General features: G+C 45.8%; 1 protein-coding gene across 2 annotated transcripts in view; it reads left to right on the forward strand.

Annotated features, from left to right (window-relative positions):
* Positions 1-24,322, forward strand: part of LOC125454259 (beta-crystallin A2) — a 127,384-nt gene that overhangs the window by 90,398 nt on the left and 12,664 nt on the right. Inside the window, exon 2 of one of the 2 annotated variants that reach the window (XM_048534847.2) lies at positions 2,160-2,287. In XM_048534847.2, coding sequence (XP_048390804.2) covers positions 2,267-2,287 — 21 coding nt within the window. In that variant the 5' untranslated portion in view covers positions 2,160-2,266. Of the gene's footprint in view, positions 1-2,159; positions 2,288-20,906; positions 21,025-24,322 lie in introns of those variants that run through there. The other variant, XM_048534848.2, reaches the window with a different exon arrangement.

Below are 24,322 nucleotides of genomic sequence, written 5' to 3' on the forward strand. Positions count from 1 at the left end.
CGATCTCAAAACTGTGACCTTGGTCTCAGTTCCTCCCTCTGCAACTGGATCCTCAGCTTTCTGACCCACAGGCCGCAATCAGTGAGGATAGGGAACTGCACCCCCTCGACAATAACACTCAACACTGGAGACCCCCAACGATGTGTCCTCAGCCCCCCACTGTACTCCCTGTGCACCTACAATTGTGTTGCCAAATACCAAATGAACACCATCTACAAATTCACTGATGACACCACCGTAGTGGGACGGCTATCTATAACAACGGCGAGTTAAAATACAGCAGGGAGATAGAGAGCTTGGTAACATAGTGCAATGAAAACACTCTGTCTCTCAATGTTGTCAAAACTAAAGAATGGATCATCGGCTTCAGAAAGGAAGGAGGAGAACACGTACCTATCTACATCAGCGACTCTGAGATTGAGAGGGTGGACAGTGTCGAGTTCCTTGGAGTGACAATAACCGACAACCCTGTCCCAGGCTTCCCATGTAAATGCGATAGTCAAGAAGGCACAACAGTGCCTCTTCTTCCTCAGGTGGCTCAGGAAATTTGCCACGTCCAACTTCTACAGGTGCACCACTAAAAGCATACTGTCCGGGTGCACAGCAGCCTGGTACGGCAACTGCTCTGCCCAGGACCGTAAGAAACTACAGAAGGTTGTGTGCACAGCCCAGACCATCATGGAAGCCAACCTCCCATCAATGGGCTCCATTTACACAGCTCACTGCTGCAGAAAGGCTGCCAAAACCATCACACCCTGGTAATGATCTCCTACAGCCTCTTCCATCAGGCAGAAGGTACAGAAGCCTGAACACATGCACCAGCAGGTTCAGGAACAGCTTCTGCCCAGTTGTTATCAGACTGCTGAATGGAATCTCTAGCCTCAAATAATGCTGACGTTGATCTTGCCTAGCGCACCCCCTGTCCAATGTAAACTGTATGTCTCTATCTAAGTCTTTTAGATCTATACATCCTTGCTTATTATGATCTGCCTGTATAGCTCATAAACAAAGCTTTTCACTGTGTTTTGGTACATGTGACAATAAATCAATCAACCAACCAATCAATCAATAAATCAACTCGACTTATCTTCAAGAATTCCACTGCCCTTGATGGCTAAACAAAAACTCCTTGCTTTCATTTCTAATTGGCCAGACGTGAAAACAAAGAGTGGCATATGGTTCTCCAGGGACAGGTATAGCAGAAAATGCTGGAGAATCTAAGCAGGTGAAACTCAGCATCAATGAAGAGAGAAACAGAGTTAACTTTTCAATTTGATTTTGGTTCTGAAATATCAGTCTCTCTCTTCAGCAGTATTCAAGAAATGATAATGTAACAACGTCTGTGAAATGTAGTGGAAAAAGTCACAATAACAAGAGAGGTGATGGAATTGGCCTGCTGTGCTTCTGTGGATCATCGTTCCACTTTATGCATTGAACCATGTTGAAACAAAATGCAAAACACTCCGAAGTGATTACTTGCAGGTAAAATTGAGTGTACAGGGGCAGGAGTGGAGAGAACTAAGTGACAGATAGGCACAGGATGCAATAATGACAAACAAACTCACAAAGTGGGGTTGCCAACTCAGACTGGATATCCCCTCAAGGTTGTATCACATGAACTCCTGTCTCTGACTTCTACCATTGGTTGCCTGATGTATCCATTGTCATGGCACACTGACTTCTGACAGCCAATTAAAAATTAGAGACAAACTTCTTGTTACCTGATTGGATGGCATCCAGTCATTAGGCTTTTACCCATTTCTGGTATCTTTATAACTAACGAGCTGAAATGGTTGAGGTAAAGAAACATTTATTTTGTTTATGAACAACACAGTGTGGAGCTGAAGGAACACAGCAGGCCAGGCAGCATCAGCGGAGCAGGAACATTGACATTTCAGTTCAGGATCCTTCTTCAGAAATTCCAGATGAAGAGTCCCGACCTGAAAAGTCAACTTTCCTGCTCCTCTGATGCTGCCTGGCCTGCTGTGTTCCTCCAGCTCCCACTGTGTTATCTCTGACATCGGCATCTGCAGCTCTTGCTTCTCTTTGTTTTATTTATGACGTTTTTCATCCAGATTTCACTTCGAGCATTGATTTGTAGATTAGTTATTAATTGTCAGAAACTCCTGGAGTTCTAACATAAACTTTTTCCTGGTCAGAATTCCCCAAGGACTCAACTCGACGTAAAATTGGACAGGAATCTGAGACTGGAGTTGCAGGCTCGAATCTAGCCAAGGAATTCATGTGGATAAATGTATAATCAAGGATGCTAGTGAGTGAATTACAGGTAAAAGTGTATTTAAGGGGTTTGGGGGATTGATATGTAGAATAAAAGCTGCATGAAAGTCAGTTATAGGCTACCAGAGAGCAGTCAAGGCAAAAAGTTGTATTTCAAGGAGTTGGGTGTGGCCCATGGGGCTGAAGAAATCAAAGGATATGGGGGAATAGGTCATTGAGTTGGATGATTAGCCATGACTTTATCTTACAGTGCAGACCAAACCCTCAAAATATATTAAGAAGATAGCCCAAAGCCGAATGTTTTCTTATTTTATAGGCAAGCACCAGGTATTTCGTTCCAGGTGCAATTTGATTGGTCAAACTACCAGGCTCAAAGTAAGACACACTTTCTTCATTCACTACAGTTAAAATACAACAAAAGAAAGAAGAAATTGGAATAACTTAACGCGATTGGAAAACTTAACAGACTAATAGATTATTTAGCAATTAACCAGTAACTCTTTCAATACAGTAATGTCACATAAACGCACCTTTGGCAAAGGTAAATTCAGTGAAATAGATTATCTCACATGTAATTCTCCGGTCCAGGAGGAAAAGCATTAAGAGAAACTCTGGGAGAGACAGCAGCAGGGAGAGATGCACTGCAGCTTCCAAGCACAGCTTCAAAACCTCAGCAACTGTAACTGAGAAACTAAAACTAAAATTTCTGGTTCTGTGGGAGCTTGGCCACATCCAATCAGGCTGCTTCTATTGTGTGAACTTTGAAAATTAAGCCAAGGCGTCCCAAGATGTTTACTTTGTGGGTTTTGAGCAGGCTGCTTGGTCCCTTGGTCTCAATCTCCCTTCATTAAAAAAAATGGACCAAATACACCCCTCACAGCCTTGGTATTGTCATACATAATGAATGATGAAGCAGGCTTGAAGGGCTGAATGGCCTATTCCTGCTCCAGTATTCCAAGTTTTTGTGTTTCTAATCCTGAAAGCCAAGTCAGTCTGTGTGTGTGGTTGTGCTAAACTGTGGAGGCTGAAATGTTAACCTTCTATTAAAAACCGCAGGGAATTGCATTTAGGAAATATACGATAAAAACCAAAATAACTGCAGCTGCTGGAAATCAAAAAATAGCAGCATCTGTGAAGAGAAATCAGAGTTAATGTTTCAGGTGCGCTGACCCTTCTTTAGAGCTCAGACACCAGACCTGAAACATTAACTCTGATTTCTCTTCACAGATGCTGCCAAACCTGCTGAGATTTTTCCCTGCAATTTCTGTTTCTGATTTTCAGCAGCTGCAGTTCTTTCGGGTCTTCATAGAATTCCCTAAAGTATGGGAGCAGGCCATTTGGCCCAACAAGTTCACACTGCTCCTCTGAAGAACATCCCACCCAGAACCATTCCCCTAACCCTATCTAACCCACACATCCCTGGGCACTATAGCATGGCCAATCCACCTACTCTGCACATCTTTGGATTGTGGGAGGAAACCAGAGTACCCAGAGGAAACCCACGCAGACACGGGGAGAACGTGCAAACTCCACACTGGCAGTCTGCCAAGGATGGAATCGAACACAGGTCCCTGGCACTGTGAGGCAGCAGTGCTAACCACTGAGCCACCGTGCCGCCCTTATTAACGCTGAACTGAGGAAGAGTCACTGGACCCGAAATGTGCTAACTGTGATTTCTGTCCACAGCTGAGCTTTGCTAACAGTTTCTGTTTTCGTTAGGGAATATATACATAAGTGCTGACTCTCAAATCACAGTCAGTTCAATATGTAGTTTTGTTTGGGAGCCTGAAGGAGGGATACCAGCTGAAGCGAAATAGCATCAAGTGAATTCAAAGAAATGCGATGAAATAAACTGGTTGCAGCCTCACTGGGCTCAATGAGAAGCTCCAATGTGATGACTCTTTGTCAAGGTTTTGGTGCTTGGAAAGAAATTGCTGTGGAAAAAATGGTGTGAATCTGAATCATTTTCCATAGTCTGCAATAAAACCTTTCCAATCTATTTGTCTTGTCTAACATATTTCTTTTTTTATAATTTATTAAACATTTTAATCTTTGTGTCAAAAATACAATGGCAGACTTGTGATTGCGCTCATTACCTGACTTCACATTTTGGAAGAAAATCGATATTAGTGTCTAACAAGTCAGGTTTTACTCTGAAGTCTGTCTCATCCAGTCTTATCATTAAGAGGGTTAATTACAGATAAATATCTAACATGGATACAGCATACAATTGCTGGGGTAGGGGTGCTTGGGGTGCAGTGGTAGTGCCCCTGCCTCTTACCCAGGAGGCCTGGGTTAAGACCATAAGACATAGGAGCAGGAATTAGGCCATTCAGCCCATTGAGTCCACTCCGCTGTTCAGTCATGGCTGAGAAGCTTCTCAACCCCATTCTTCCACCTTCTCCCCTTAACCCTTGATCCCATCGACAATCAAGAACCTACCAATTTCCGTCTTAAATGTAGTCAATGACCTGGCCTCCACAATGTCTGTGGCAGTGAATTCCATTGGCCCGAAACATCAGCCTTCCTGCTCCTCTGATGCTGCTTGGCCTGCCGTCTTCATCCAGCTCCACAACGACAAAACATTGAGTAAAAATAGATACCATTGATCTGTGATACATCAAATACACAGGGGGTTAAACTGTGGTCTCTTCAGAAAGCACACGGTGTAATGTGGAATACAATAATCGTTGCGGAACACAAGTAACTCCAGTATTAGACAGAAACTGCAGGTAGCCAAGTTAAAACTTAGAACTTAATTTCAGGATAAAATTTTCACACTGACTCCCTGACATTAAGTTTTAACCACAGGTGAGAACTCATTTGGGTGAACAGAGAGACCTTAATGTCTGCAGTTCTCAGTCGAAATGTTCATAATGATTATGTTCATAATCGTGATAATCAGAAAGGTAAAATGGTGGCCTTAATCCTCAACCCTATCACAAATATATCACACAAAAAGGGAAAGATACCCGGATACCGGGTTCGAATATCTCTTTATGCAGTTCTGCAGAAAGGTTTGGAGGGATATAGGCCAAGCGTAGGCAGGTGGGACTGGTTCAGTTTGGGATTACATGGCTGGCATGGACTGGTTGGACAGGAGACTCTGTTTTAGTGCTGTATGACTCCATTCCTGGGTCATCCCGATGTGTGTCAGAGGCACGACATAGATAGCATCTCCCTGCAATATCTGGGAGAAATATCTTGTGCTGCAGGCTACTGTGATCAGGAATGCACTGTTCGATGAGGTAATGGGAGCAGATGCAATGGTAACTTTTCAATGGAAATTGGAAAAACACTTGGAAAAGAAGAAATTGTGGACATCTGGGGAAAGAGTAGAGGAGTGAGACTAATAGGATTTTTAAGAGAGCCAGTACAGGTAAACTGGGCCAAATGGCCTCTTTCAGTATTTAATTTTCCTACCATTGATCATCATTCCTCCTGTTATATAAAGACCTCAGAACATTTACTATATTACCAACTGCACACCAGTGCATGTTATCCTTGTTAGTCAGCATCTCTAGGAGGTTGGTGTTTCAGAAAAGACACGTTCCCCTCACAAAATTCACCCTAATGTATAATTTTGAAGTCTGTCCAGTCAGTCTGGACCAATGATGGGCATCAGAGGAGCAGGAAAGCTTGACGTCTCTGGTCTAAGACCCTTCATCACATTTAGCCACCCTGGTTTCCAGAATGCCTGTGTGCCCAAGAATCTTATGCAGGCAACAACGGGCGCCCACAAATTGCTGCTCAGGTACCATTACTGTCAATGCAGCAGCAGGGCTTGTACTGTACTCTGTCAGCACAAAGCTCAGTGATTGTCATTCGAAAACGATCAGATAGACGGAGAGCAGCAGGCCCCACCATTCACTGTGCCACTGCTCCTGTTCTGACAGGTCGCTATTCAGATTAGATCAGCCAGTTATCGCCCCAAGGATTTTTCTTTTGTGCTTTGGCTGTTTTATGGTAAAGCTCTTGCATTTACTCTGTCTCATAATTAAATAATGAGGCAGGTTTTGTTGCTGTGTTTTGCAGCTTTAGGCTGTGAGCTCCATTTAGAAGCAGGTGCTGCTTTGCATTTCTCCAGCACGTAACGGGAATGCTCCGGGTTCAGAGAACAGGTCAAGGCAGAAGAGGCCATTCAGGCCCTAAGACCTGCTCCATCGTTCAGTAAGACAGTGGCTGATCTACTGGTTTCCACTCTAATTTCCTGACTATCCCCGCTAACCTTGGGCTACAGAGTTTCAGTTATGAGAAGAGATTGGACAGACTTGGAGCAGAGGAGACAGAGAGGGGTCATGATTGAGATAGATAAATGATGAGGGAGCATAGGTAGCATAGACAGGAAAGAGATTTTCCTTAAGGTTTTGGAGTAGATCTGTAGCTCGGGTTGTGGGTGTTGAGGTTGGTTGGCTCACCGAGCTGGTTTGTTGTTTCGCAGATGTTTTGTTACCGTGCTGGGTAACATCCTCAGTGCAGCCTCTGATGAAGCATCGGTGTTTTCTCACCTGGTTTTTAAACTCTGGGGTCCATTGCGATGGATTGCCTCACGCCCAGGTTTCCTTCGTAGTGGAATGTATATGGGGTCGATAAATATGTTTATTAATAGCATGCTTCATGGAGTGCCATGCTTCCAGGAATTCTCGTGCCTGTCTCTGCCTAGCCTGTCCCAGGATCTTCCAATCGAAGTCGTGGTTCTCCTTGTCACTGTGGATTGAGACGAGTGAGAACACACGACCAATACTCGCTCATCTCAATCCACATGGACAAGGAGAACCACCATTTTGAAAGAACTTTCTCAAGAAGGGTCCCGACCCGAAACGTCAAGCTTTCCTGCTCCTCTGATGCTGCTTTGCCTGCTGTGTTCATTTAGCTCTACACCTTATCTCGGATTCTTCAGCACTGGCAGTTCCTACGATGTCTAGAATATTAAGGGGTTTGTCTATTATACCAGCAATGACTCAATGGGCTGAAAGGCCTTTTTCTGTGCCGTAGATCTCAAAGACTCTTTGACTATACAGCTGTAACATCCAACTCCCATTATTAGTCAAAAATCTATCCACTACTGAGAAACAGAAAGGGTGCAGAAAGAATTTACCAGAATGCCACCAAGGCAGGAGGGCTCGAGTTCTGAGGAGAAGCTGGAGAGCCTGGTGAAATTTTTTCCCTACAGTGTGGGAGGCTGAGGGGTGACCTTATAGAGGTTTATAAAATCATGAGGGGCATGGATAGGTTGAATAGTCAAGGTCTTTTCCCTGGGGCAGGGGAGTCCAAAACTAGAGGGCATAGGTTTAAGGTGAGAGGAGAAAGATTTAAAAGGGACCTAAGGAGTGACGTTTTCACTCAGAGGGAGGGACAAGTATGGAATGAGCATAAGAAGTGGTAGAGGTGTGTACAATTACAACATTTAAAAGGCATTTGGACATGTACATGAGTGGAAAAGGTTTGAAGTGGTATGGTCCAGACATGGGCAAGTGTGGCTGGTTCAGTTTAGGAAACGTGATTGGCAGGGGCGAGTTGGGTCAAGGGTGCGTTTCTGTGCTGTATGACCCTATGACTACTGACGGAGTTCCAATATCCCAGACCTCAGGGGAATGTAGGCAATTGCTCACAATCCTCAGAGAGAAAGATTTCTCCGCATCTCCATTGTTAGGTGTTCCCCATCTTCTAGTTTCTCCCTTCCTCGTAACCTCGAACCCTTTTCCAGAATACTGTCTCATGGTTGCTGGATGACTAATACAAACTGGGAGCGTCTGTGTTGCACTTTAGGACATTTTAATGCAATAAAAACACTATACAAATGTCAGTTGTTGCTGCAAGATTTTAAATGAGGTATTCGCTAAAGGACAGCTGTTATTCTTAATATAGGAAGCCAAAAGGACATATACTTTAACTGTTTAAAACGTAACTTAAAACTGATAACGAAACATTTTTCCACACCTCTGCCAATATTTCCTTTTATCAAACCATTCCTGTTTTGAAAGTTTCTTTCTTCCAAAGCTGATAATTATTTGCAATATTGTATCAGGCAAGGAAAGGAGATTTGCAATAGGAAATCACAGAGTCACAGAGTCCCTGCAGGGCAAAAAGAGGCCATTCAGCCTTTCATGTCCACACTGGCCCTCCATGTAGCATCTCATACAGACTCCCACTTTCACCACAGCTAATCCACCTGGTCTGCACATCCCTGACACTCCGGGTGATTTAGCATGGCCAATCCACCTAAACTGTACATCTTTGCACTGTGGAAGGAAACCAGAGCACGAGGTTGCCTTGAAATTAAATCAGAAAATGCTGGAGAACCTCAGCAGGTCTGGCAGCAAAAATGGAGAGAAATAAAGTTAATGTTTCGAGTCCAATATGAATTTTCTTCAAAACAACACCGTTCCCTCACAGTTACTTAGAACATCCTCCCTACCAACATCCTGGTCATACCTGTGTCCCAATTCCTGTAGCAATTCAAGAAGGCACTCACTATAACAACGGTGATATTATTCTAAATTAGGATGGTGAGTGGCTTGGAGAAGCACTTGCAGGTAATGTTGGCATTCCCATGTATCTGTTGGCAGTGTCCTTTGAGGCTGTGGAGGTTGTGAGGTTGGAACTCACTTTGGTGAATTTCTGCATTGCAGCTTGCAAATGCTACACACTGCTGCTACTGAGCTTCAGTGATGGAGGCAGTGGACGTTGGTGATAGTGACCGCAGTACTGATGAAGTTTACTTCTTTGTCCTGGATGGTTTTGAGCTTCTTGAGTGTTGTTGGGGCTGCACCCATCCAGGCAATTGGGGAGTATCCCAGCAGAGATAATGGGAACTGCAGACGCTGGAGAATCTGAGATGACAAAGTGTGAAGCTGGATATTAGGAGCACAAAAGCTGGCGTTTCGGGCCTAGACCCTTTTCAGATGAAGGGTCTAGGCCCAAAACGTCAGCTTTTGTGCTCCTCTGATGCTGCTTGGCCTGCTGCGTTCATCCAGCTCCACACTTTGTTATCTAGTATCACATCACATTCCTGACTTGTACCTCGTACATGGTGGACAGACTTCAGGGAGGCAGGAAGTGTGTTATTTGCTGCTGTACTCCCAGCCTCTGGCCTGTTCTTACGGCTAAAGTGATCACGTGGGTTGTCAGTCAAAAATTTTTCTACAAATCTAAAACAGAGCAACTTGATCAATGGAACACTGGCACCATCTGCAGCAAATAGCTCCTCACTGCCACGTTCAAATCGGCTTGCAGTGATACAACGAAACCATATCTCTCCCTGTCTGTATTTCCAAAAATCATTGTCAATGCAGTTTGCTGTGTCATTTCTCTGGCAAATTGGCTGTATTTTTTTATGTATAAGTGTGACTGGCGGTGCAGACGGTTTGTAAGAAATAACAATTCTCCAAAAGGAAAGACTTGCGTCTATCTAAAATCCAGAAGAACTGCCGATGCTGTAAATAAGAAACAAAACAGAAGCTGCTGGAAAAGCAGTTCTGAGGGAGGCTCACCAGACCCGAAATGTTAACTCTTATTGCTCTTGACAGATGTTGCTCAGCTTTTTAAGCAATCTTAGATTTTGTTTCCTGCATTTATCTTGTGCCTTTCAAAACCTTGTGACGTGTGCTTTATATCCAATGTTTTAGAGAGGTGGGGCAGGGTCCTGCTGAGATGGTGGGGGTCTCTGTGGGCTAGGGAGCTGGCTCTCAAACAGGCATCCTCAAAGCTACCAATGAGGTTTCCCCTACAATCAAGACCGTGGGATAGTGCGTGTGCCAGCCAAACCTCCAATTGCTCGCTATTTGTTCGAAAGAATATCGAAAGACTTTAATAACTAAATTCTCAATGCAGTGCAGGAGCAGAGGGAGCTAGTGTATATGATCAAAGATCACTGAAGGTGGCAGGACAGTTGGAGAGAGCAGTAAGGATAACAGACAGCGTCAGAGATAATGGGAACTGCAGATGCTGGAGAATCCAAGATAATAAAATGTGAGGCTGGATGAACACAGCAGGCCCAGCAGCATCTCAGGAGCACAAAAGCTGACGTTTCGGGCCTAGACCCTTCACCAGAGAGGGGGATGGGGAGAGGGTTCTGGAATAAATAGCGAGAGAGGGGGAGGCGGACCGAAGATGGAGAGAAAAGAAGATAGGTGGAGAGGAGAGTATAGGTGGGGAGGTAGGGAGGGGATAGGTCAGTCCAGGGAAGACGGACAGGTCAAAGAGGCGGGATGAGGTTAGTAGGTAGGACATGGAGGTGCGGCTTGGGGTGGGAGGAAGGGATGGGTGAGAGGAAGAACAGGTTAGGGAGGCAGAGACAGGTTGGACTGGTTTTGGGATGCAGTGGGGGGAGGAGAAGAGCTGGGCTGGTTGTACGGAGCAGTGGGGAGAGGGGATGAACTGGGCTGGTTTAGGGATGCGGTGGGGGAAGGGGAGATTTTGAAACTGGTGAAGTCCACATTGATACCATTAGGCTGCAGGGTTCCCAGGCGGAATATGAGTTGCTGTTCCTGCAACCTTCGGGTGGCATCATTGTGGCAGTGCAGGAGGCCCATGATGGACATGTCATCTAAAGAATGGGAGGGGGAGTGGAAATGGTTTGCGACTGGGAGGTGCAGTTGTTTAATGCAAACCGAGCGGAAGTGTTCTGCAAAGCGGTCCCCAAGCCTCCGCTTGGTTTCCCCAATGTAGAGGTAGCCACACCGGGTACAGTGGATGCAGTATAACACATTGGCAGATGTGCAGGTGAGCCTCTGCTTAATGTGGAATGTCATCTTGGCGCCTGGGATAGGGGTGAGGGAGGAGGTGTGGGGGCAAGTGTAGCATTTCCTGCGGTTGCAGGTGAAGGTGCCGGGTGTGGTGGGGTTGGAGAGCATTGTGGAGCGAACAAGGGAGTCACGGAGAAAGTGGTCACTCTGGAAAGCAGACAAGGGTGGGGATGGAAAAATGTCTTGGGTGGTGGGGTCGGATTGTAGATGGCGGAAGTGTCGGAGGATGATGCGTTGTATCCGGAGGTTGGTGGGGTGGTGTGTGAGAACAAGGGGGATCCTCTTTGGGCGGTTGTGGCGGGGGCGGGGTGTCCAAGTTCTTCAAGGACCGCAACTTTCCCCCCACAGTGATCGAGAACGCCCTTGACCGCGTCTCCCGTATTTCCCGCAACACATCCCTCACACCCCGCCCCCGCCACAACCGCCCTAAGAGGATCCCCCTCGTTCTCACACACCACCCCACCAACCTCCGGATACAACACATCATCCTCCGACACTTCCGCCATCTACAATCCGACCCCACCACCCAAGACATTTTTCCATCCCCACCCTTGTCTGCTTTCCGGAGAGACCACTCTCTCCGTGACTCCCTTGTTCGCTCCACACTGCCCTCCAACCCCACCACACCCGGCACCTTCCCCTGCAACCGCAGGAAGTGCAACACTTGCCCCCAAACCTCCTCCCTCACCCCTATCCCAGGCGCCAAGATGACATTCCACATTAAGCAGAGGTTCACCTGCACATCTGCCAATGTGTTATACTGCATCCACTGTACCCGGTGTGGCTACCGCTACATTGGGGAAACCAAGTGGAGGCTTGGGGACCGCTTTGCAGAACACCTCCGCTCAGTTCGCAACAAACAACTGCACCTCCCAGTCGCAAACCATTTCCACTCCCCCTCCCATTCTTTAGATGACATATCCATCATGGGCCTCCTGCACTGCCACAATGATGCCACCCGAAGGTTGCAGGAACAGCAACTCATATTCCGCCTGGGAACCCTGCAGCCTAATGGTATCAATGTGGACTTCACCAGTTTCAAAATCTCCCCTTCCCCCACCGCATCCCTAAACCAGCCCAGTTCATCCCCTCCCTCCACTGCACCACACAACCAGCCCAGCTCTTCCCCTCCACCCACTGCATCCCAAAACCAGTCCAACCTGTCTCTGCCTCCCTAACCTGTTCTTCCTCTCACCCATCCCTTCCTCCCACCCCAAGCCGCACCCCCATCTACCTACTAACCTCATCCCACCTCCTTGACCTGTCCGTCTTCCCTGGACTGACCTATCCCCTCCCTACCTCCCCACCTATACTCTCTCCACCTATCTTCTTTTCTCTCCATCTTCGGTCTGCCTCCCCCTCTCTCCCTATTTATTCCAGATCCCTCACCCCATCCCCCTCTCTGATGAAGGGTCTAGGCCCGATACGTCAGCTTTTGTGCTCCTGAGATGCTGCTTGGCCTGCTGTGTTCATCCAGCCTCACATTTTATTATCTTAAACAGACAGTGTCCTTGGGTTTAATTAATGGGGGAATAGAGTAGAAGACCAAGGTGGTGATGTTAAACTTGCACAAGATCCTTGTTAGACTTCAGGTGCAGCATTCTGTACAGGTGAGGATGCCACATTATAGGAATGATCCAAATGCATTGGAGAGACTATGCAAAAAGAATTTGGAAGAAAGGTTCCAGGAATGGGAAACTTCAGCTATTTGGTTACACTGAAGAACTTGGGACTGTTCTACAGGAGAGGAGATGTGATTAAGGTTTACATTCATCAGCTGGACAGAGCAAAAAGAAGCTTTTTCCTCATTCATTCATGCATTGAGGGTGTTGCTGGCCAGGCAGCATGTATTGCCCATCCCTAAGAAGGCAGTTAAGACTCAACCACATTGCCATGGGTCTGGAGTCATACAGAGGCCAGACCAGGTAGAGATGGCAGTTTCCTTCCGTGAAGGACATTAGTGAACCAAGTGGGTTTTCCTGACAATTGATTCATGGTCATCATTAGATTCTTAATTCCAGAGTTTTTATTGAGTTCAAATTATACCATCTGCCATGGCAGGATCTGAACCTGTGTCCCCAGGCCATTACGTGGGTCTCTGCATTAACAGCACTCCAGTGATAATACCACGAGGCCATCACCTCTGCTCCACAATATCCTGTTGTAAAACGAACAAGAATGAGAGGGCACAGATTTAAAGTGATGTGCAAATGGAGCAAGGATGATGTGAGGCAAGAGATAACAAAGTGTGGAGCTGGAGGAACACAGCAGGCCAGGCAGCATTAAAGGAACAGGAAAGCTGATGTTTCAGGTCCAGACCTGAAACATCAACTTTCCTGCTCCTCTGATGTTGCCTGGCCTGCTACGTTCCTCCAGCTCCACACTGTGTTATCTCAGACCGTAGCATCGGCAGTTCTTACTATCTCTGATGTGAGAAAAGAATTTTCTTCACATGGTGAGTAGTTAGGGTCTGGAATACACTTCCTGGAAATATGGCATTGGGAGCTTCACCTGAGGCATTTAAGAGGACATTGGATTTTCTTTCAATAGCAGTGGCGGTGCAGGGACATGGGATAAAGACATGGGCTTGACACTGGGTAGCGGAGTTGATGCAGACTCAATGCGTCAGTAATAACTCTGTGATTGCTTCTCAATGGGGGCAACCTCCCCCTCCTGGCTCCCTTCATGCCCCAGTGACAAGCTGATCAATGCATTGCAGCTCTCAGCAATGCTGACTGGTGTCAGCTGCTTCTGTTGCTGAAATCCCAGAGGGAGTGTGAACTTTAGGTTGTCCCTAATTAGCTTCTAAATTGGTTGTGGGGCAGGAAGGTTGGCAATGGGCTAAAGTCCAATTGTGTTGAGAAGGCAGCATGGTCTTTGGGATCTGATTCAATGCAATTTCCACAATGAAGCCTACCACTTCCAGGAGTAGGAGATTCTGCCGGCATGCACTGTTGTGATGTGAGAATTGCAGCAGTGAATTCTGGCAAATTCCCTCAAACCAGTGTGGTTTTGGATGTTATCCTCAGCTCTTGGTTAAGGAGTAAAAATGGGAAACCAGGCTCACCTTCTATCTCTTCAAACCAATACCTGGGAATGATTCATGGCTAACTCAGAGAGCAGACTGGTCTCAGGAAAACCAAAATGCTGCAACTCTAACTGTGCAGCATTCCCTCGGCACGTCACTGAAGTGATCCCCTAGATTTGAACCCCAAGTCTCTCGATGTGAGACGTAAATTTTCCGACTTGGTATCAACTGTTTGATCCAATGTTTAACCTAATTATAGTACTACAATATATATAGTATCAGTAGTATAAATTAACAATTATTAAATCATGTTTGTCTGAAGTATTTTAAGCCAATCAATTTGCTTCACATTGAAGTGCACATGTTTTCTTTTAATCATTTTGATCAGATCTTAAAGAACGTGTTAGGCATTTCCAGCCTAACAATACACCACCCTCTGCAGGCTCATCAGGATTTTATATGTTTCAAACAAGTCACTGTTAAACCGCAGCAGATATAGGCCTGATCTGCCCAATATTCCTTACGAGATAACCTGTCCATTAATCCGTTAAACCTTCTCCAAATTGTCCCAAATGCATTTATCTTATTCTTTAAGTAAAGTTACAAAACTGAACAGTATTGTCCTATGGTCACAACAGTGCCATACCTCCTTATATTTGTATTAATTTTGCTTTGATAAAACACTGTTAGCTTTGCTAATTGCTTGTTGCAGATGCACAGTAATGTTTTGTGATTCATGCATGAGAACATTCAGCATCTTAGAGCTCTATAATTTCTCACTGTTTTGATAATATGCTTGCTTTTTATTCTTTCTGCCCAAATGGACATTTTTACTTTTTCTCAGATTATACTCAATTTGCCACCTTGCCGACTCATGTAACCTATCTGTATCTTTTCATTGCTTCCTAATGTTCTCCTCACAACTTACCTTCTCATCTATCTTTGTGTCATTAGCAAACGCACCAACCTTCATCAAAATCATTCATATAAGTTGTAAAGAGGTGAAGTTCCAGGCCCGATTACCTTGATACATGACTTGTATGTCCTACCAAACTGAAAAAGACCCTTTTATCCTACTCTCTGTTTTCTGTTAGCTAGACTCTCTGTTAGATTTTGCATAGGCTGCAGAAAAATAGATGCAGTAATAAAAGAAAATTGAAACCCAATTCCTGGGTTAAAAGGCTATGGATAGGGTTGACAATGCTTAAGCCCTTTCTAAGATTGATTGAATGAAGGATTACTGGCAAGTACTATGAACATCAATAGCTAAAAAGATATCTGCCTTTGTTATACCAAGCGGTTTATGTTAAAGTTGAATCATACAATCCAGACTTAAATTACACCCCATCTGCATTCCCAAGATGTATGAATTAAATTGTAGCTTGTGTGCAATTTATTTAAACATTGTCTTAATATACAGCGCCACCTGGGAAGGACACATAAAATAATTAGAAGACTTATTCAAGTAGTTGCAGCTAGCTGACTTTTGTAATAAATCTTGCCAAAAGTGAGATTGTGAATGTGAAGGTAACTTACTCAGCACACATTGTTGGGAAAGGGTGCGTGTTAAGAAGTGCCATGAAGGTTTCTGCCTGGATGGAATTCCCTGTTCCTGGGAAATCAGGAACTTTCCATAGATAATAAAATGTGAGGCTGGATGAACACAGCAGGCCAAGCAGCATCTCAGGAGCACAAAAGCTGATGTTTTGGGCCTAGACCCTTCATCAGAGAGGGGGATGGGGAGAGGGAACTGGAATAAATAGGGAGAGAGGGGGAGGCGGACCGAAGATGGAGAGTAAAGAAGATAGGTGGAGAGAGTATAGCTGGGGAGGCAGGGAGGGGATAGGTCAGTCCAGGGAAGACGGACAGGTCAAGGAGGTGGGATGAGGTTAGTAGGTAGCTGGGGGTGCGGCTTGGGGTGGGTGGAAGGGATGGGTGAGAGGAAGAACCGGTTAGGGAGGCAGAGACAGGTTGGACTGGTTTTGGGATGCAGTGGGTGGGGGGGAAGAGCTGGGCTGGTTGTGTGGTGCAGTGGGGGGAGGGGACGAACTGGGCTGGTTTAGGGATGCAGTAGGGGAAGGGGAGATTTTGAAACTGGTGAAGTCCACATTGATACCATATGGCTGCAGGGTTCCCAGGCGGAATATGAGTTGCTGTTCCTGCAACCTTCGGGTGGCATCATTGTGGCAGTGCAGGAGGCCCATGATGGACATGTCATCTAGAGAATGGGAGGGGGAGTGGAAGTGGTTTGCGACTGGGAGATGCAGTTGTTTGTTGCGAACTGAGCGGAGGTGTTCTGCAAAGTGGTCCCCAAGCCTCCGCTTGGTTTCCCCAATGTAGAGGAAGCCGCACCGGGTACAGTGGATGCAGTATACCACATTGGCAGATGTGCAGGTGAACCTCTGCTTAATGTGGAATGTCATCTTGGGGCCTGGGATAGGGGTGACGGAGGAGGTGTGGGGACAAGTGTAGCATTTCCTGCGGTTGCAGGGGAAGGTGCCAGGTGTGGTGGGGTTGGAGGGGAGTGTGGAGCGAACAAGGGAGTCACGGAGAGAGTGGTCTCTCCGGAAAGCAGACAGGGGTGGGGATGGAAAAATGTCTTGGGTGGTGGGGTCGGATTGTAAATGGCGGAAGTGTCGGAGGATGATGCGTTGTATCCGGAGGTTGGTAGGGTGGTGTGTGAGAACGAGGGGGATCCTCTTAGGGCGGTTGTGGCGGGGGCGGGGTGTGAGGGATGTGTTGCGGGAAATACGGGAGACGCGGTCAAGGGCGTTCTCGATCTGCGGGAAATACGGGAGACGCGGTCAAGGGCGTTCTCCACAACCGCCCTAAGAGGATCCCCCTCGTTCTCACACACCACCCTACCAACCTCCGGATACAACGCATCATCCTCCGACACTTCCGCCATTTACAATCCGACCCCACCACCCAAGACATTTTTCCATCCCCACCCCTGTCTGCTTTCCGGAGAGACCACTCTCTCCGTGACTCCCTTGTTCGCTCCACACTCCCCTCCAACCCCACCACACCTGGCACCTTCCCCTGCAACCGCAGGAAATGCTACACTTGTCCCCACACCTCCTCCGTCACCCCTATCCCAGGCCCCAAGATGACATTCCACATTAAGCAGAGGTTCACCTGCACATCTGCCAATGTGGTATACTGCATCCACTGTACCCGGTGCGGCTTCCTCTACACTGGGGAAACCAAGCGGAGGCTTGGGGACCACTTTGCAGAACACCTCCGCTCAGTTCGCAACAAACAACTGCATCTCCCAGTCGCAAACCACTTCCACTCCCCCTCCCATTCTCTAGATGACATGTCCATCATGGGCCTCCTGCACTGCCACAATGATGCCACCCGAAGGTTGCAGGAACAGCAACTCATATTCCGCCTGGGAACCCTGCAGCCATATGGTATCAATGTGGACTTCACCAGTTTCAAAATCTCCCCTTCCCCTACTGCATCCCTAAACCAGCCCAGTTCGTCCCCTCCCCCCACTGCACCACACAACCAGCCCAGCTCTTCCCCCCCACCCACTGCATCCCAAAACCAGTCCAACCTGTCTCTGCCTCCCTAACCGGTTCTTCCTCTCACCCATCCCTTCCTCCCACCCCAAGCCGCACCCCCAGCTACCTACTAACCTCATCCCACCTCCTTGACTTGTCCGTCTTCCCTGGACTGACCTATCCCCTCCCTACCTCCCCAGCTATACTCTCTCCACCTATCTTCTTTACTCTCCATCTTCGGTCCGCCTCCCCCTCTCTCCCTATTTATTCCAGTTCCCTCTCCCCATTCCCCTCTCTGATGAAGGGTCTAGGCCCGAAACGTCAGCTTTTGTGCTCCTGAGATGCTGCTTGGCCTGCTGTGTTCATCCAGCCTCACATTTTATTATCTTGGAATTCTCCAGCATCTGCAGTTCCCATTATCTCTGATACTTTCCATAGATATTTATGTTGGGAGTTCATGACTAACTTCAACACCATAGTTGCACGGCTAGCGGATATATTGCGAAAACAGGCAAGGATAATATGGTCAAAAATTGCCAACAGCTTTCAAGAAGCCAAAAGTAATCTTAGAGAATGGACCATTGTCACTGCCTCTAACTTTATTACACATTTTAACATGGCAAATAATGCCAATGACTTGGGGGGTGGTGGAGTCTTATCACAAGTTGATGAATTGGGAACAGAAAAGCTAGTGGAGTATATAACAAATTGAATCAGAATAAATAGGGGAGACTCTGGGATTAGTGCCCCATGTTAAACATGCTGCATTTTATGTTCAGTATGGCAAAAAACAAAATACAGCAACTGTGGCTCCTGAGCTTTATATGAGAAAGTTAACTGTTAAAATGTAAGATTATTTCATTGGAGCTTGTTCATTCAATCCCACAAATACAAGATTTTTTTTCAGATTGCAGGAAATCATAACGTAAATTCAGAAGCATTAACAAAAATGTAGTGATGCTAGAACAGTTTTAAAAATTTGAGAGGGGAAGGTTTTAAGAAATTATACAAATCTTCCATGAAGAATGAATGAGAGTGAAGGAGTGTAATTATCTTGAGAGCTGCATTGTATTTTTGTCTTATTTACCGTGTAATGAAATGCATTTAGAAATGCTGCTTTATCCTCGACCAAAGACCACACGTTTTTTTATTTTGAACTGGAAAAGTTGAGGTTTGGATACTGGAGTGTTGCAGATGATAGATTAGTTGTATTTCTTGACAACTTGAAGGGGAAAGTGAAACTGCGTGGTGTTCATTTATCGATTATGCAAGCTCATGTATCTTTTGAAGTAGCTGGGTTTGATAATTTTGTGTGATTACCTTTGTGATGAAACACACTGACCAGCAACAGCTTTTAGATTTGATTAAATGGCATTCAGCACAGAACTGAGAGTAGTGATACTTGAATCTCTGAAAAGACTGCAAGGCAAGACAGGTCCCTCTCTCTCTCTCTCTGTGAGCTTAAAGTAAACAATGCTGAAAGCCTCCATAGAAAAGAATCAAACTGACCGGCTACTAAATTGAGATCAGAGATAATGGGAACTGCAGATGCTGGAGAATCCAAGATAACAAAGTGTGGGGCTGGAAGAACACAGCATCAGAAAAATTTTCTGACGAAGGGTCTAGACCCAAAACGTCAGCTTTTGTGCTCCTAAGGGTCTAGACCCAAAACGTCAGCTTTTGTGCTCCTAAGATGCTGCTTGGCCTGCTGTGTTCTTCCAGCCCCACACTTTGTTATCTTGGCTACAAAATTGAGGCTCTTCTGCAGTAAGCTACAATGTGCTATCATCACCAGAAGCTAGAAGAGTTGTGAGAAAGTTACCTCATTGCACCCTTGTAGTTTGAACTCTTGATCCACAGAATTTGATCCTTTTTGCAAAAGTATTCACACTTTTTTTTTCAAAGCATCAGTTTGTCTATGTGTGCGTGTGTGTGCATTCACGTGTATGCATGTGTGTGTGTTTGTGTGGGTGGGTGTGTGTGTAGGGTTGTATGTGTGTGTGTGTTTGTGTGGGTGGGTGTGTGTGTAGGGTTGTATGCGTGTGTGTCTATGTGTGTGTGTGTGTGTGTGTGTGTGTGTGTGCGTTTGCGTGGGTGGGTTGCCACTTGTTAGGTGATGAGTTTGTATATAATAAACAAATTGCTTTCTCCTTCATTGGTGAAGAACTAGTGTGAGTTTCTTTTAACGTAGATATGAGTCACAATCAGGCAAACGGACAATTTTGATGATTCATTTGGTCATTGACATTGTTGTGACCACCCATGGAATAATTAGCTTGATTCCCAGTGGGCTAATGGGCAAATCATCATCATTATCACATTGATGTTTGTAGTGCCATTGTGATTATCACATTGCAACAGTGATTACACTTCAACCAAAAACAACTAATTAGATATAAGGCACTTTGAGATATTCACAAGGTGTGGAGGGCTTTCTATAAATGTTATTTTTACTTTGTCAAGAATTGTCTTGATGGCCTTAAATTTCTTCAGAATAAGTAGAAAGACTAGACCCCTATTTGTTAAATTGTCCCTCGTTATGTTTCTTCTTCGGAAGTGCATCACCTCACACTTAGCAGAGTTAAATACCAACTGCCAGATTTCACAAAATCCCTACAGTGCCGAAGCATTCCAGTCAGCCCACTGAGCGCACTCCACACCTCTGCTGAGTATCCCACCCACCCTATCCCTGTAACCCCCATGTTGCCCATGACTAATCCACTTAGTTTATGCATTCCTGGACACTGTGGGGTAATTTAGCATGGCCAATCCACCCAACCTCCGTATCTTTGGACTGTGGGAGGAAACCAGAGCACCCAGAGGAAACCCACACAGACATGGGGAAGAATGTGCAAATTTCATACATACAGTTGCCTGAGAGTGGAATCATACCTGGGTCCCTGCAGTGCTCACCACTGAGCCACTGTGCTGCCCCTTGTCTTTTGGCCATTGGTCGTAAAACTTGTGACCCAAATTGGACACAAGGCAAAGTGTTTGGATGAAAATAAGCAACTGGGGTGTTAGTCAGTTGAGTAGAAGAGATGTCTGAGAACTAAGCAAGACTGAGAGCATAACTTTCCACCAATATAATCTCCCTAAATCAGAGCTGCATACCCAGCTCATTGTACTTGCAAAGTGATGTGTAACTAATTGCACTGGCAGTCAGGCTAGAGTGTTGTGTCAGTCTGTTTATCTTGTAGTCTGGCTGCAGGTCAAAAGTAAAACCAGCATTTTCTATTGTGGCAAGCTTTGGGGAGAAAGGCTAAACTGATCCTTCTCACAATGGCCACCGACGCTCGGCACAAAAGCTTTTGGTCTCACGTGGGCCTTTTCAAGGCTGCGTGTTGCTGAGCTTGCAGGGATTGTGCTCATTCTGCACTTAGACTGGCCAAGAGGCAGCAGTATAAAAGTAGAGCTGCCTCTCTGACTGGGACCACAGCAACCTCCTTGTTTGACCATCCCACCGCAGAAGCAAGCAAGTGCTTTGCTCGTCTGTCTCAAGGTGAGTCACTTAAGAGTTTATACAAGAGTTAGAGGGAAAGAATGTACTGGATCCAGTCAATGAAATGAACACTGGTCCTTGCCTGTTTATATTTCACAAGTCTTGCAATGAAGCTAGCTGTCAGTGGGCGATTGCAACTGTGCAGTCCCCTCCAGAGGTAAATAATTCAGATGTGAATATAGGAGAAATGGCTCGCAAGTTTGCAGATGACACCAAAATTGGAGAGGAAGTGCACAGTGAGGAAGGTTACCTCAGATTACAACGGGACCTTGATCAGTTGGGCCAAAAGGCCGAGAAGTGGCAGCTAGAGTTTAATTTAGATAAATAGGTGGTGTTGCATTTTCATAAGGCAAATGAGCGCATGTCTTATACAGTTAATGGTAGGGCCCTGGGGAGTGTTGCTGAACAAAGACATCTAGGGGTATAGGTGCACTGTTCTTTGAAGGAAGACAGGATGTTGAAGAAGGCGTTTGGTATGATTGTCTTCATTGGCCAGTGCATTGACGTTAGGAGTTGCTGTACAAGACATCGCTTAGGCCACTTTTAGAATACTGCATTCTATTCTGGTCTCCCTTATACAGGAAAGATGTTGCTAATCTTGAAAGGGTTCAGAAAATATCTGCAAGGACACTGCTAGGGTTGGAGGGTTTGAGTTTACAGGGAGCAGTTGAATAGGATGGGGCTATTTTCCTTGGAGAATCAGAGGCTGAGGGGTGATCTAATAAAGGTTTAGAAAACTGTAAGGGGAACAAATAGGCTTTAGATGGATATGGGAGAAATGCTGGCATATAGGACAAGATTAATTTAGATAAATTCACTGGAAGGGGCACTGAGTATAAGGATAGGCCAGTTATTCTGCAGCTCTGTAGAGCTTTAGTTAGGCCACAGCTGGAATATTGCTTACAGTTCCTGTCACCACAGTACCAGAAGAATGTGGATGCTTTGGAGAGGGCACAGAAAAGGTTTACCAGGATGTTGCCTGGTCTGGGGGATTTTAGCTACGAAGAATGGTTGGATTTGGAACTCAAGAGGCTGAGGAGCAACCTGATAGAAGTTTATAAGATTGTGAATGGCATGAATAGAGTGAAAAGTATGCATCTTTTTCCCCAGGGTGGAGGGGTCAATTACTGGGGGCCACAGGTTCAAGGTGCGAGGGGGGGGGGGAGGTTTAAAAGAGATGTGTGTGGCAGGTTTTTTCACACAAAGGGTGGTGAGTGCCTGGAATGTGCTGCCAGCAGAGGTGGTGGAAGCAGACAAAATAGCAGCGTTCAAGAATACATGAATAGGAAGGGAATAGTGGGATGCGGATCCTGTAAGTGAAGAGAATTTTAGTATGGAAGGGGAAAATGTGTCAGCGCAAGCTTGGAGGGCTGAAAGGCCTGTTCCCGTGCTGTATTGTTCTTTGATATCTGGTCAGCACGGACTGAAGGGTCAGTTTCTGAGCTGTACAGCTGTATGACTCTATGGGAATTCTGAATTGGACGTGAACAATTGTATATCCCCTAAACCCACTTTGGAGAATCTACAACCAAACAGCACCAACACTTGCTGGGGCAGTGTAAGTTCCAAACAATGAATTCAGTGCCGAGCCAACTCCAGAGGTCTGAAGGCAGGGAATAAGAAGATGGGTTAAGAAAGAGAGACAGAAACTAAAGGTTGAAAGGAGGATAAAAAAAAAGTGGGTGCCACATTATAGGAAGGATGTGAATGTGTTTGACAATGAGTGCAAAAGCGATTTACAAGAACAGTTCCAAGGAACTACAGTGATGAGGGTAGATTGAAGAAGCTGAGAGTGTTCTCCTTGGAGAGGAAAGCTCAGGGAATAGTTTGAAGTTTTCAAAATCGGTGGGCTGGGCAGAGTAGTTAGGGAGAAATTATTTCCAATTGTAAAGCAGAAAAGGAGAGGACATAGATTTAAAGCGAAGGGCAAGTGAATCAAGGGTGGTATAAGGATAAAAAACCTTTTCACTCAGCAATTATTGAAGGTCTGGAATGCACCTCTTGGAAATGTGGTGCAGGCAGCTTCAATTAAAGTATTGAATAGGCTGTTGGATGATTATTTGGATAGCAGTAACGTGCCTGGGTATGGGGGAATAGCAAGAAATTGGCACAAGGTGTAGAACAAGTGCAGACTTGATGGGCTGGCAGGATTTTTTGTGCTGTAAACATCCATGACTCCATGACTGACATTCCCCCAAGTATGTCTTGCTCAACAGTGTCCCCTGGTCCTTGTACAATCAACTTATGGGAATGGATTTTCTTACTTACCCCTATGTACTCATGTGCTGTGCTGGTCTGTCTTCCTTAAAATCTCCTAGTTCCAAGGCGTATGTATGGTTGTGGGACATTCTCACTAGCCAAGCAAGCATAGGATTAGATAGAATCTGAGCCAGTAAAGACAGAGTTTACAGGAGGGAGGGACACAAAGGAAGTAATAGCACTTGTAAGGGGGTAGGGGATTACAAAGCATCAAACAAAACTTGCAAGATCCTGTCCATGGAGGCCTTTACATGGGGAGTCTGTTTTGTGGCTGCTACCACATGGTTTGGACTGATCAGGACATTCCTGGTCTCAGTGCCAACTATAGGTCATATCAGGAGGATTTACAGACTGATAACCAGCTGAGCGTTTTGAAACAGAATGATACATTTTCAGTGGTCTCAGGGAGGGCTCGAACCTGGAACTGTTGCTGTAGAAATAGGGGCATTAGCAACTGCACCACAAGACCTCCCAAGTCAGGGACTCTGGTCAGTAAAAGCTGGGAGGTCAGTGGCCACAGGAGATGGCAGGTTTGTGGCGTGGCAGTAAATGAGGGTCTGTATGGATGGAGTGAATAGGGAGGGGTTGAGTGAACTCAGAGGAGAAGGAGCTTTGAAAAGAAGAGACCGACCAGGTGATCAATGACCACATATCAGATTTACAATTGCTTAAGGAGGAAGCAGAATGCCAAAGCTGGGCTTGTTATAGTGTCAATACAGCACAGAATGAAGCTGCTGAGCCCAACCAATCCATGTTGAAGCATGAAGTTTCATTCTTCAATGCACTCCATGAGAAAGGGGACATAGAATCCCTATAAGTGTGGAAGCAGGCCATTCAGCCCACTCTAACCCTCTGAAGAACATCACATCCAGACCCACCCCCTAACCCATCCCTCTCACCCTGCATTCAACTCGAATGCATAATTTTGTATGGCCAATCCAGCTCCACTGTGGGAGGAAACCAGAGTACCCGAGAGAAACCCACGTAGGCATGGGGAGAATGTGCAAACACCACACAGGCAGTCACCCGAGGGTGGGAT

This window comes from Stegostoma tigrinum, chromosome 7, assembly GCF_030684315.1.
Source record: "Stegostoma tigrinum isolate sSteTig4 chromosome 7, sSteTig4.hap1, whole genome shotgun sequence".
Classification (NCBI taxonomy): domain Eukaryota; kingdom Metazoa; phylum Chordata; class Chondrichthyes; order Orectolobiformes; family Stegostomatidae; genus Stegostoma; species Stegostoma tigrinum.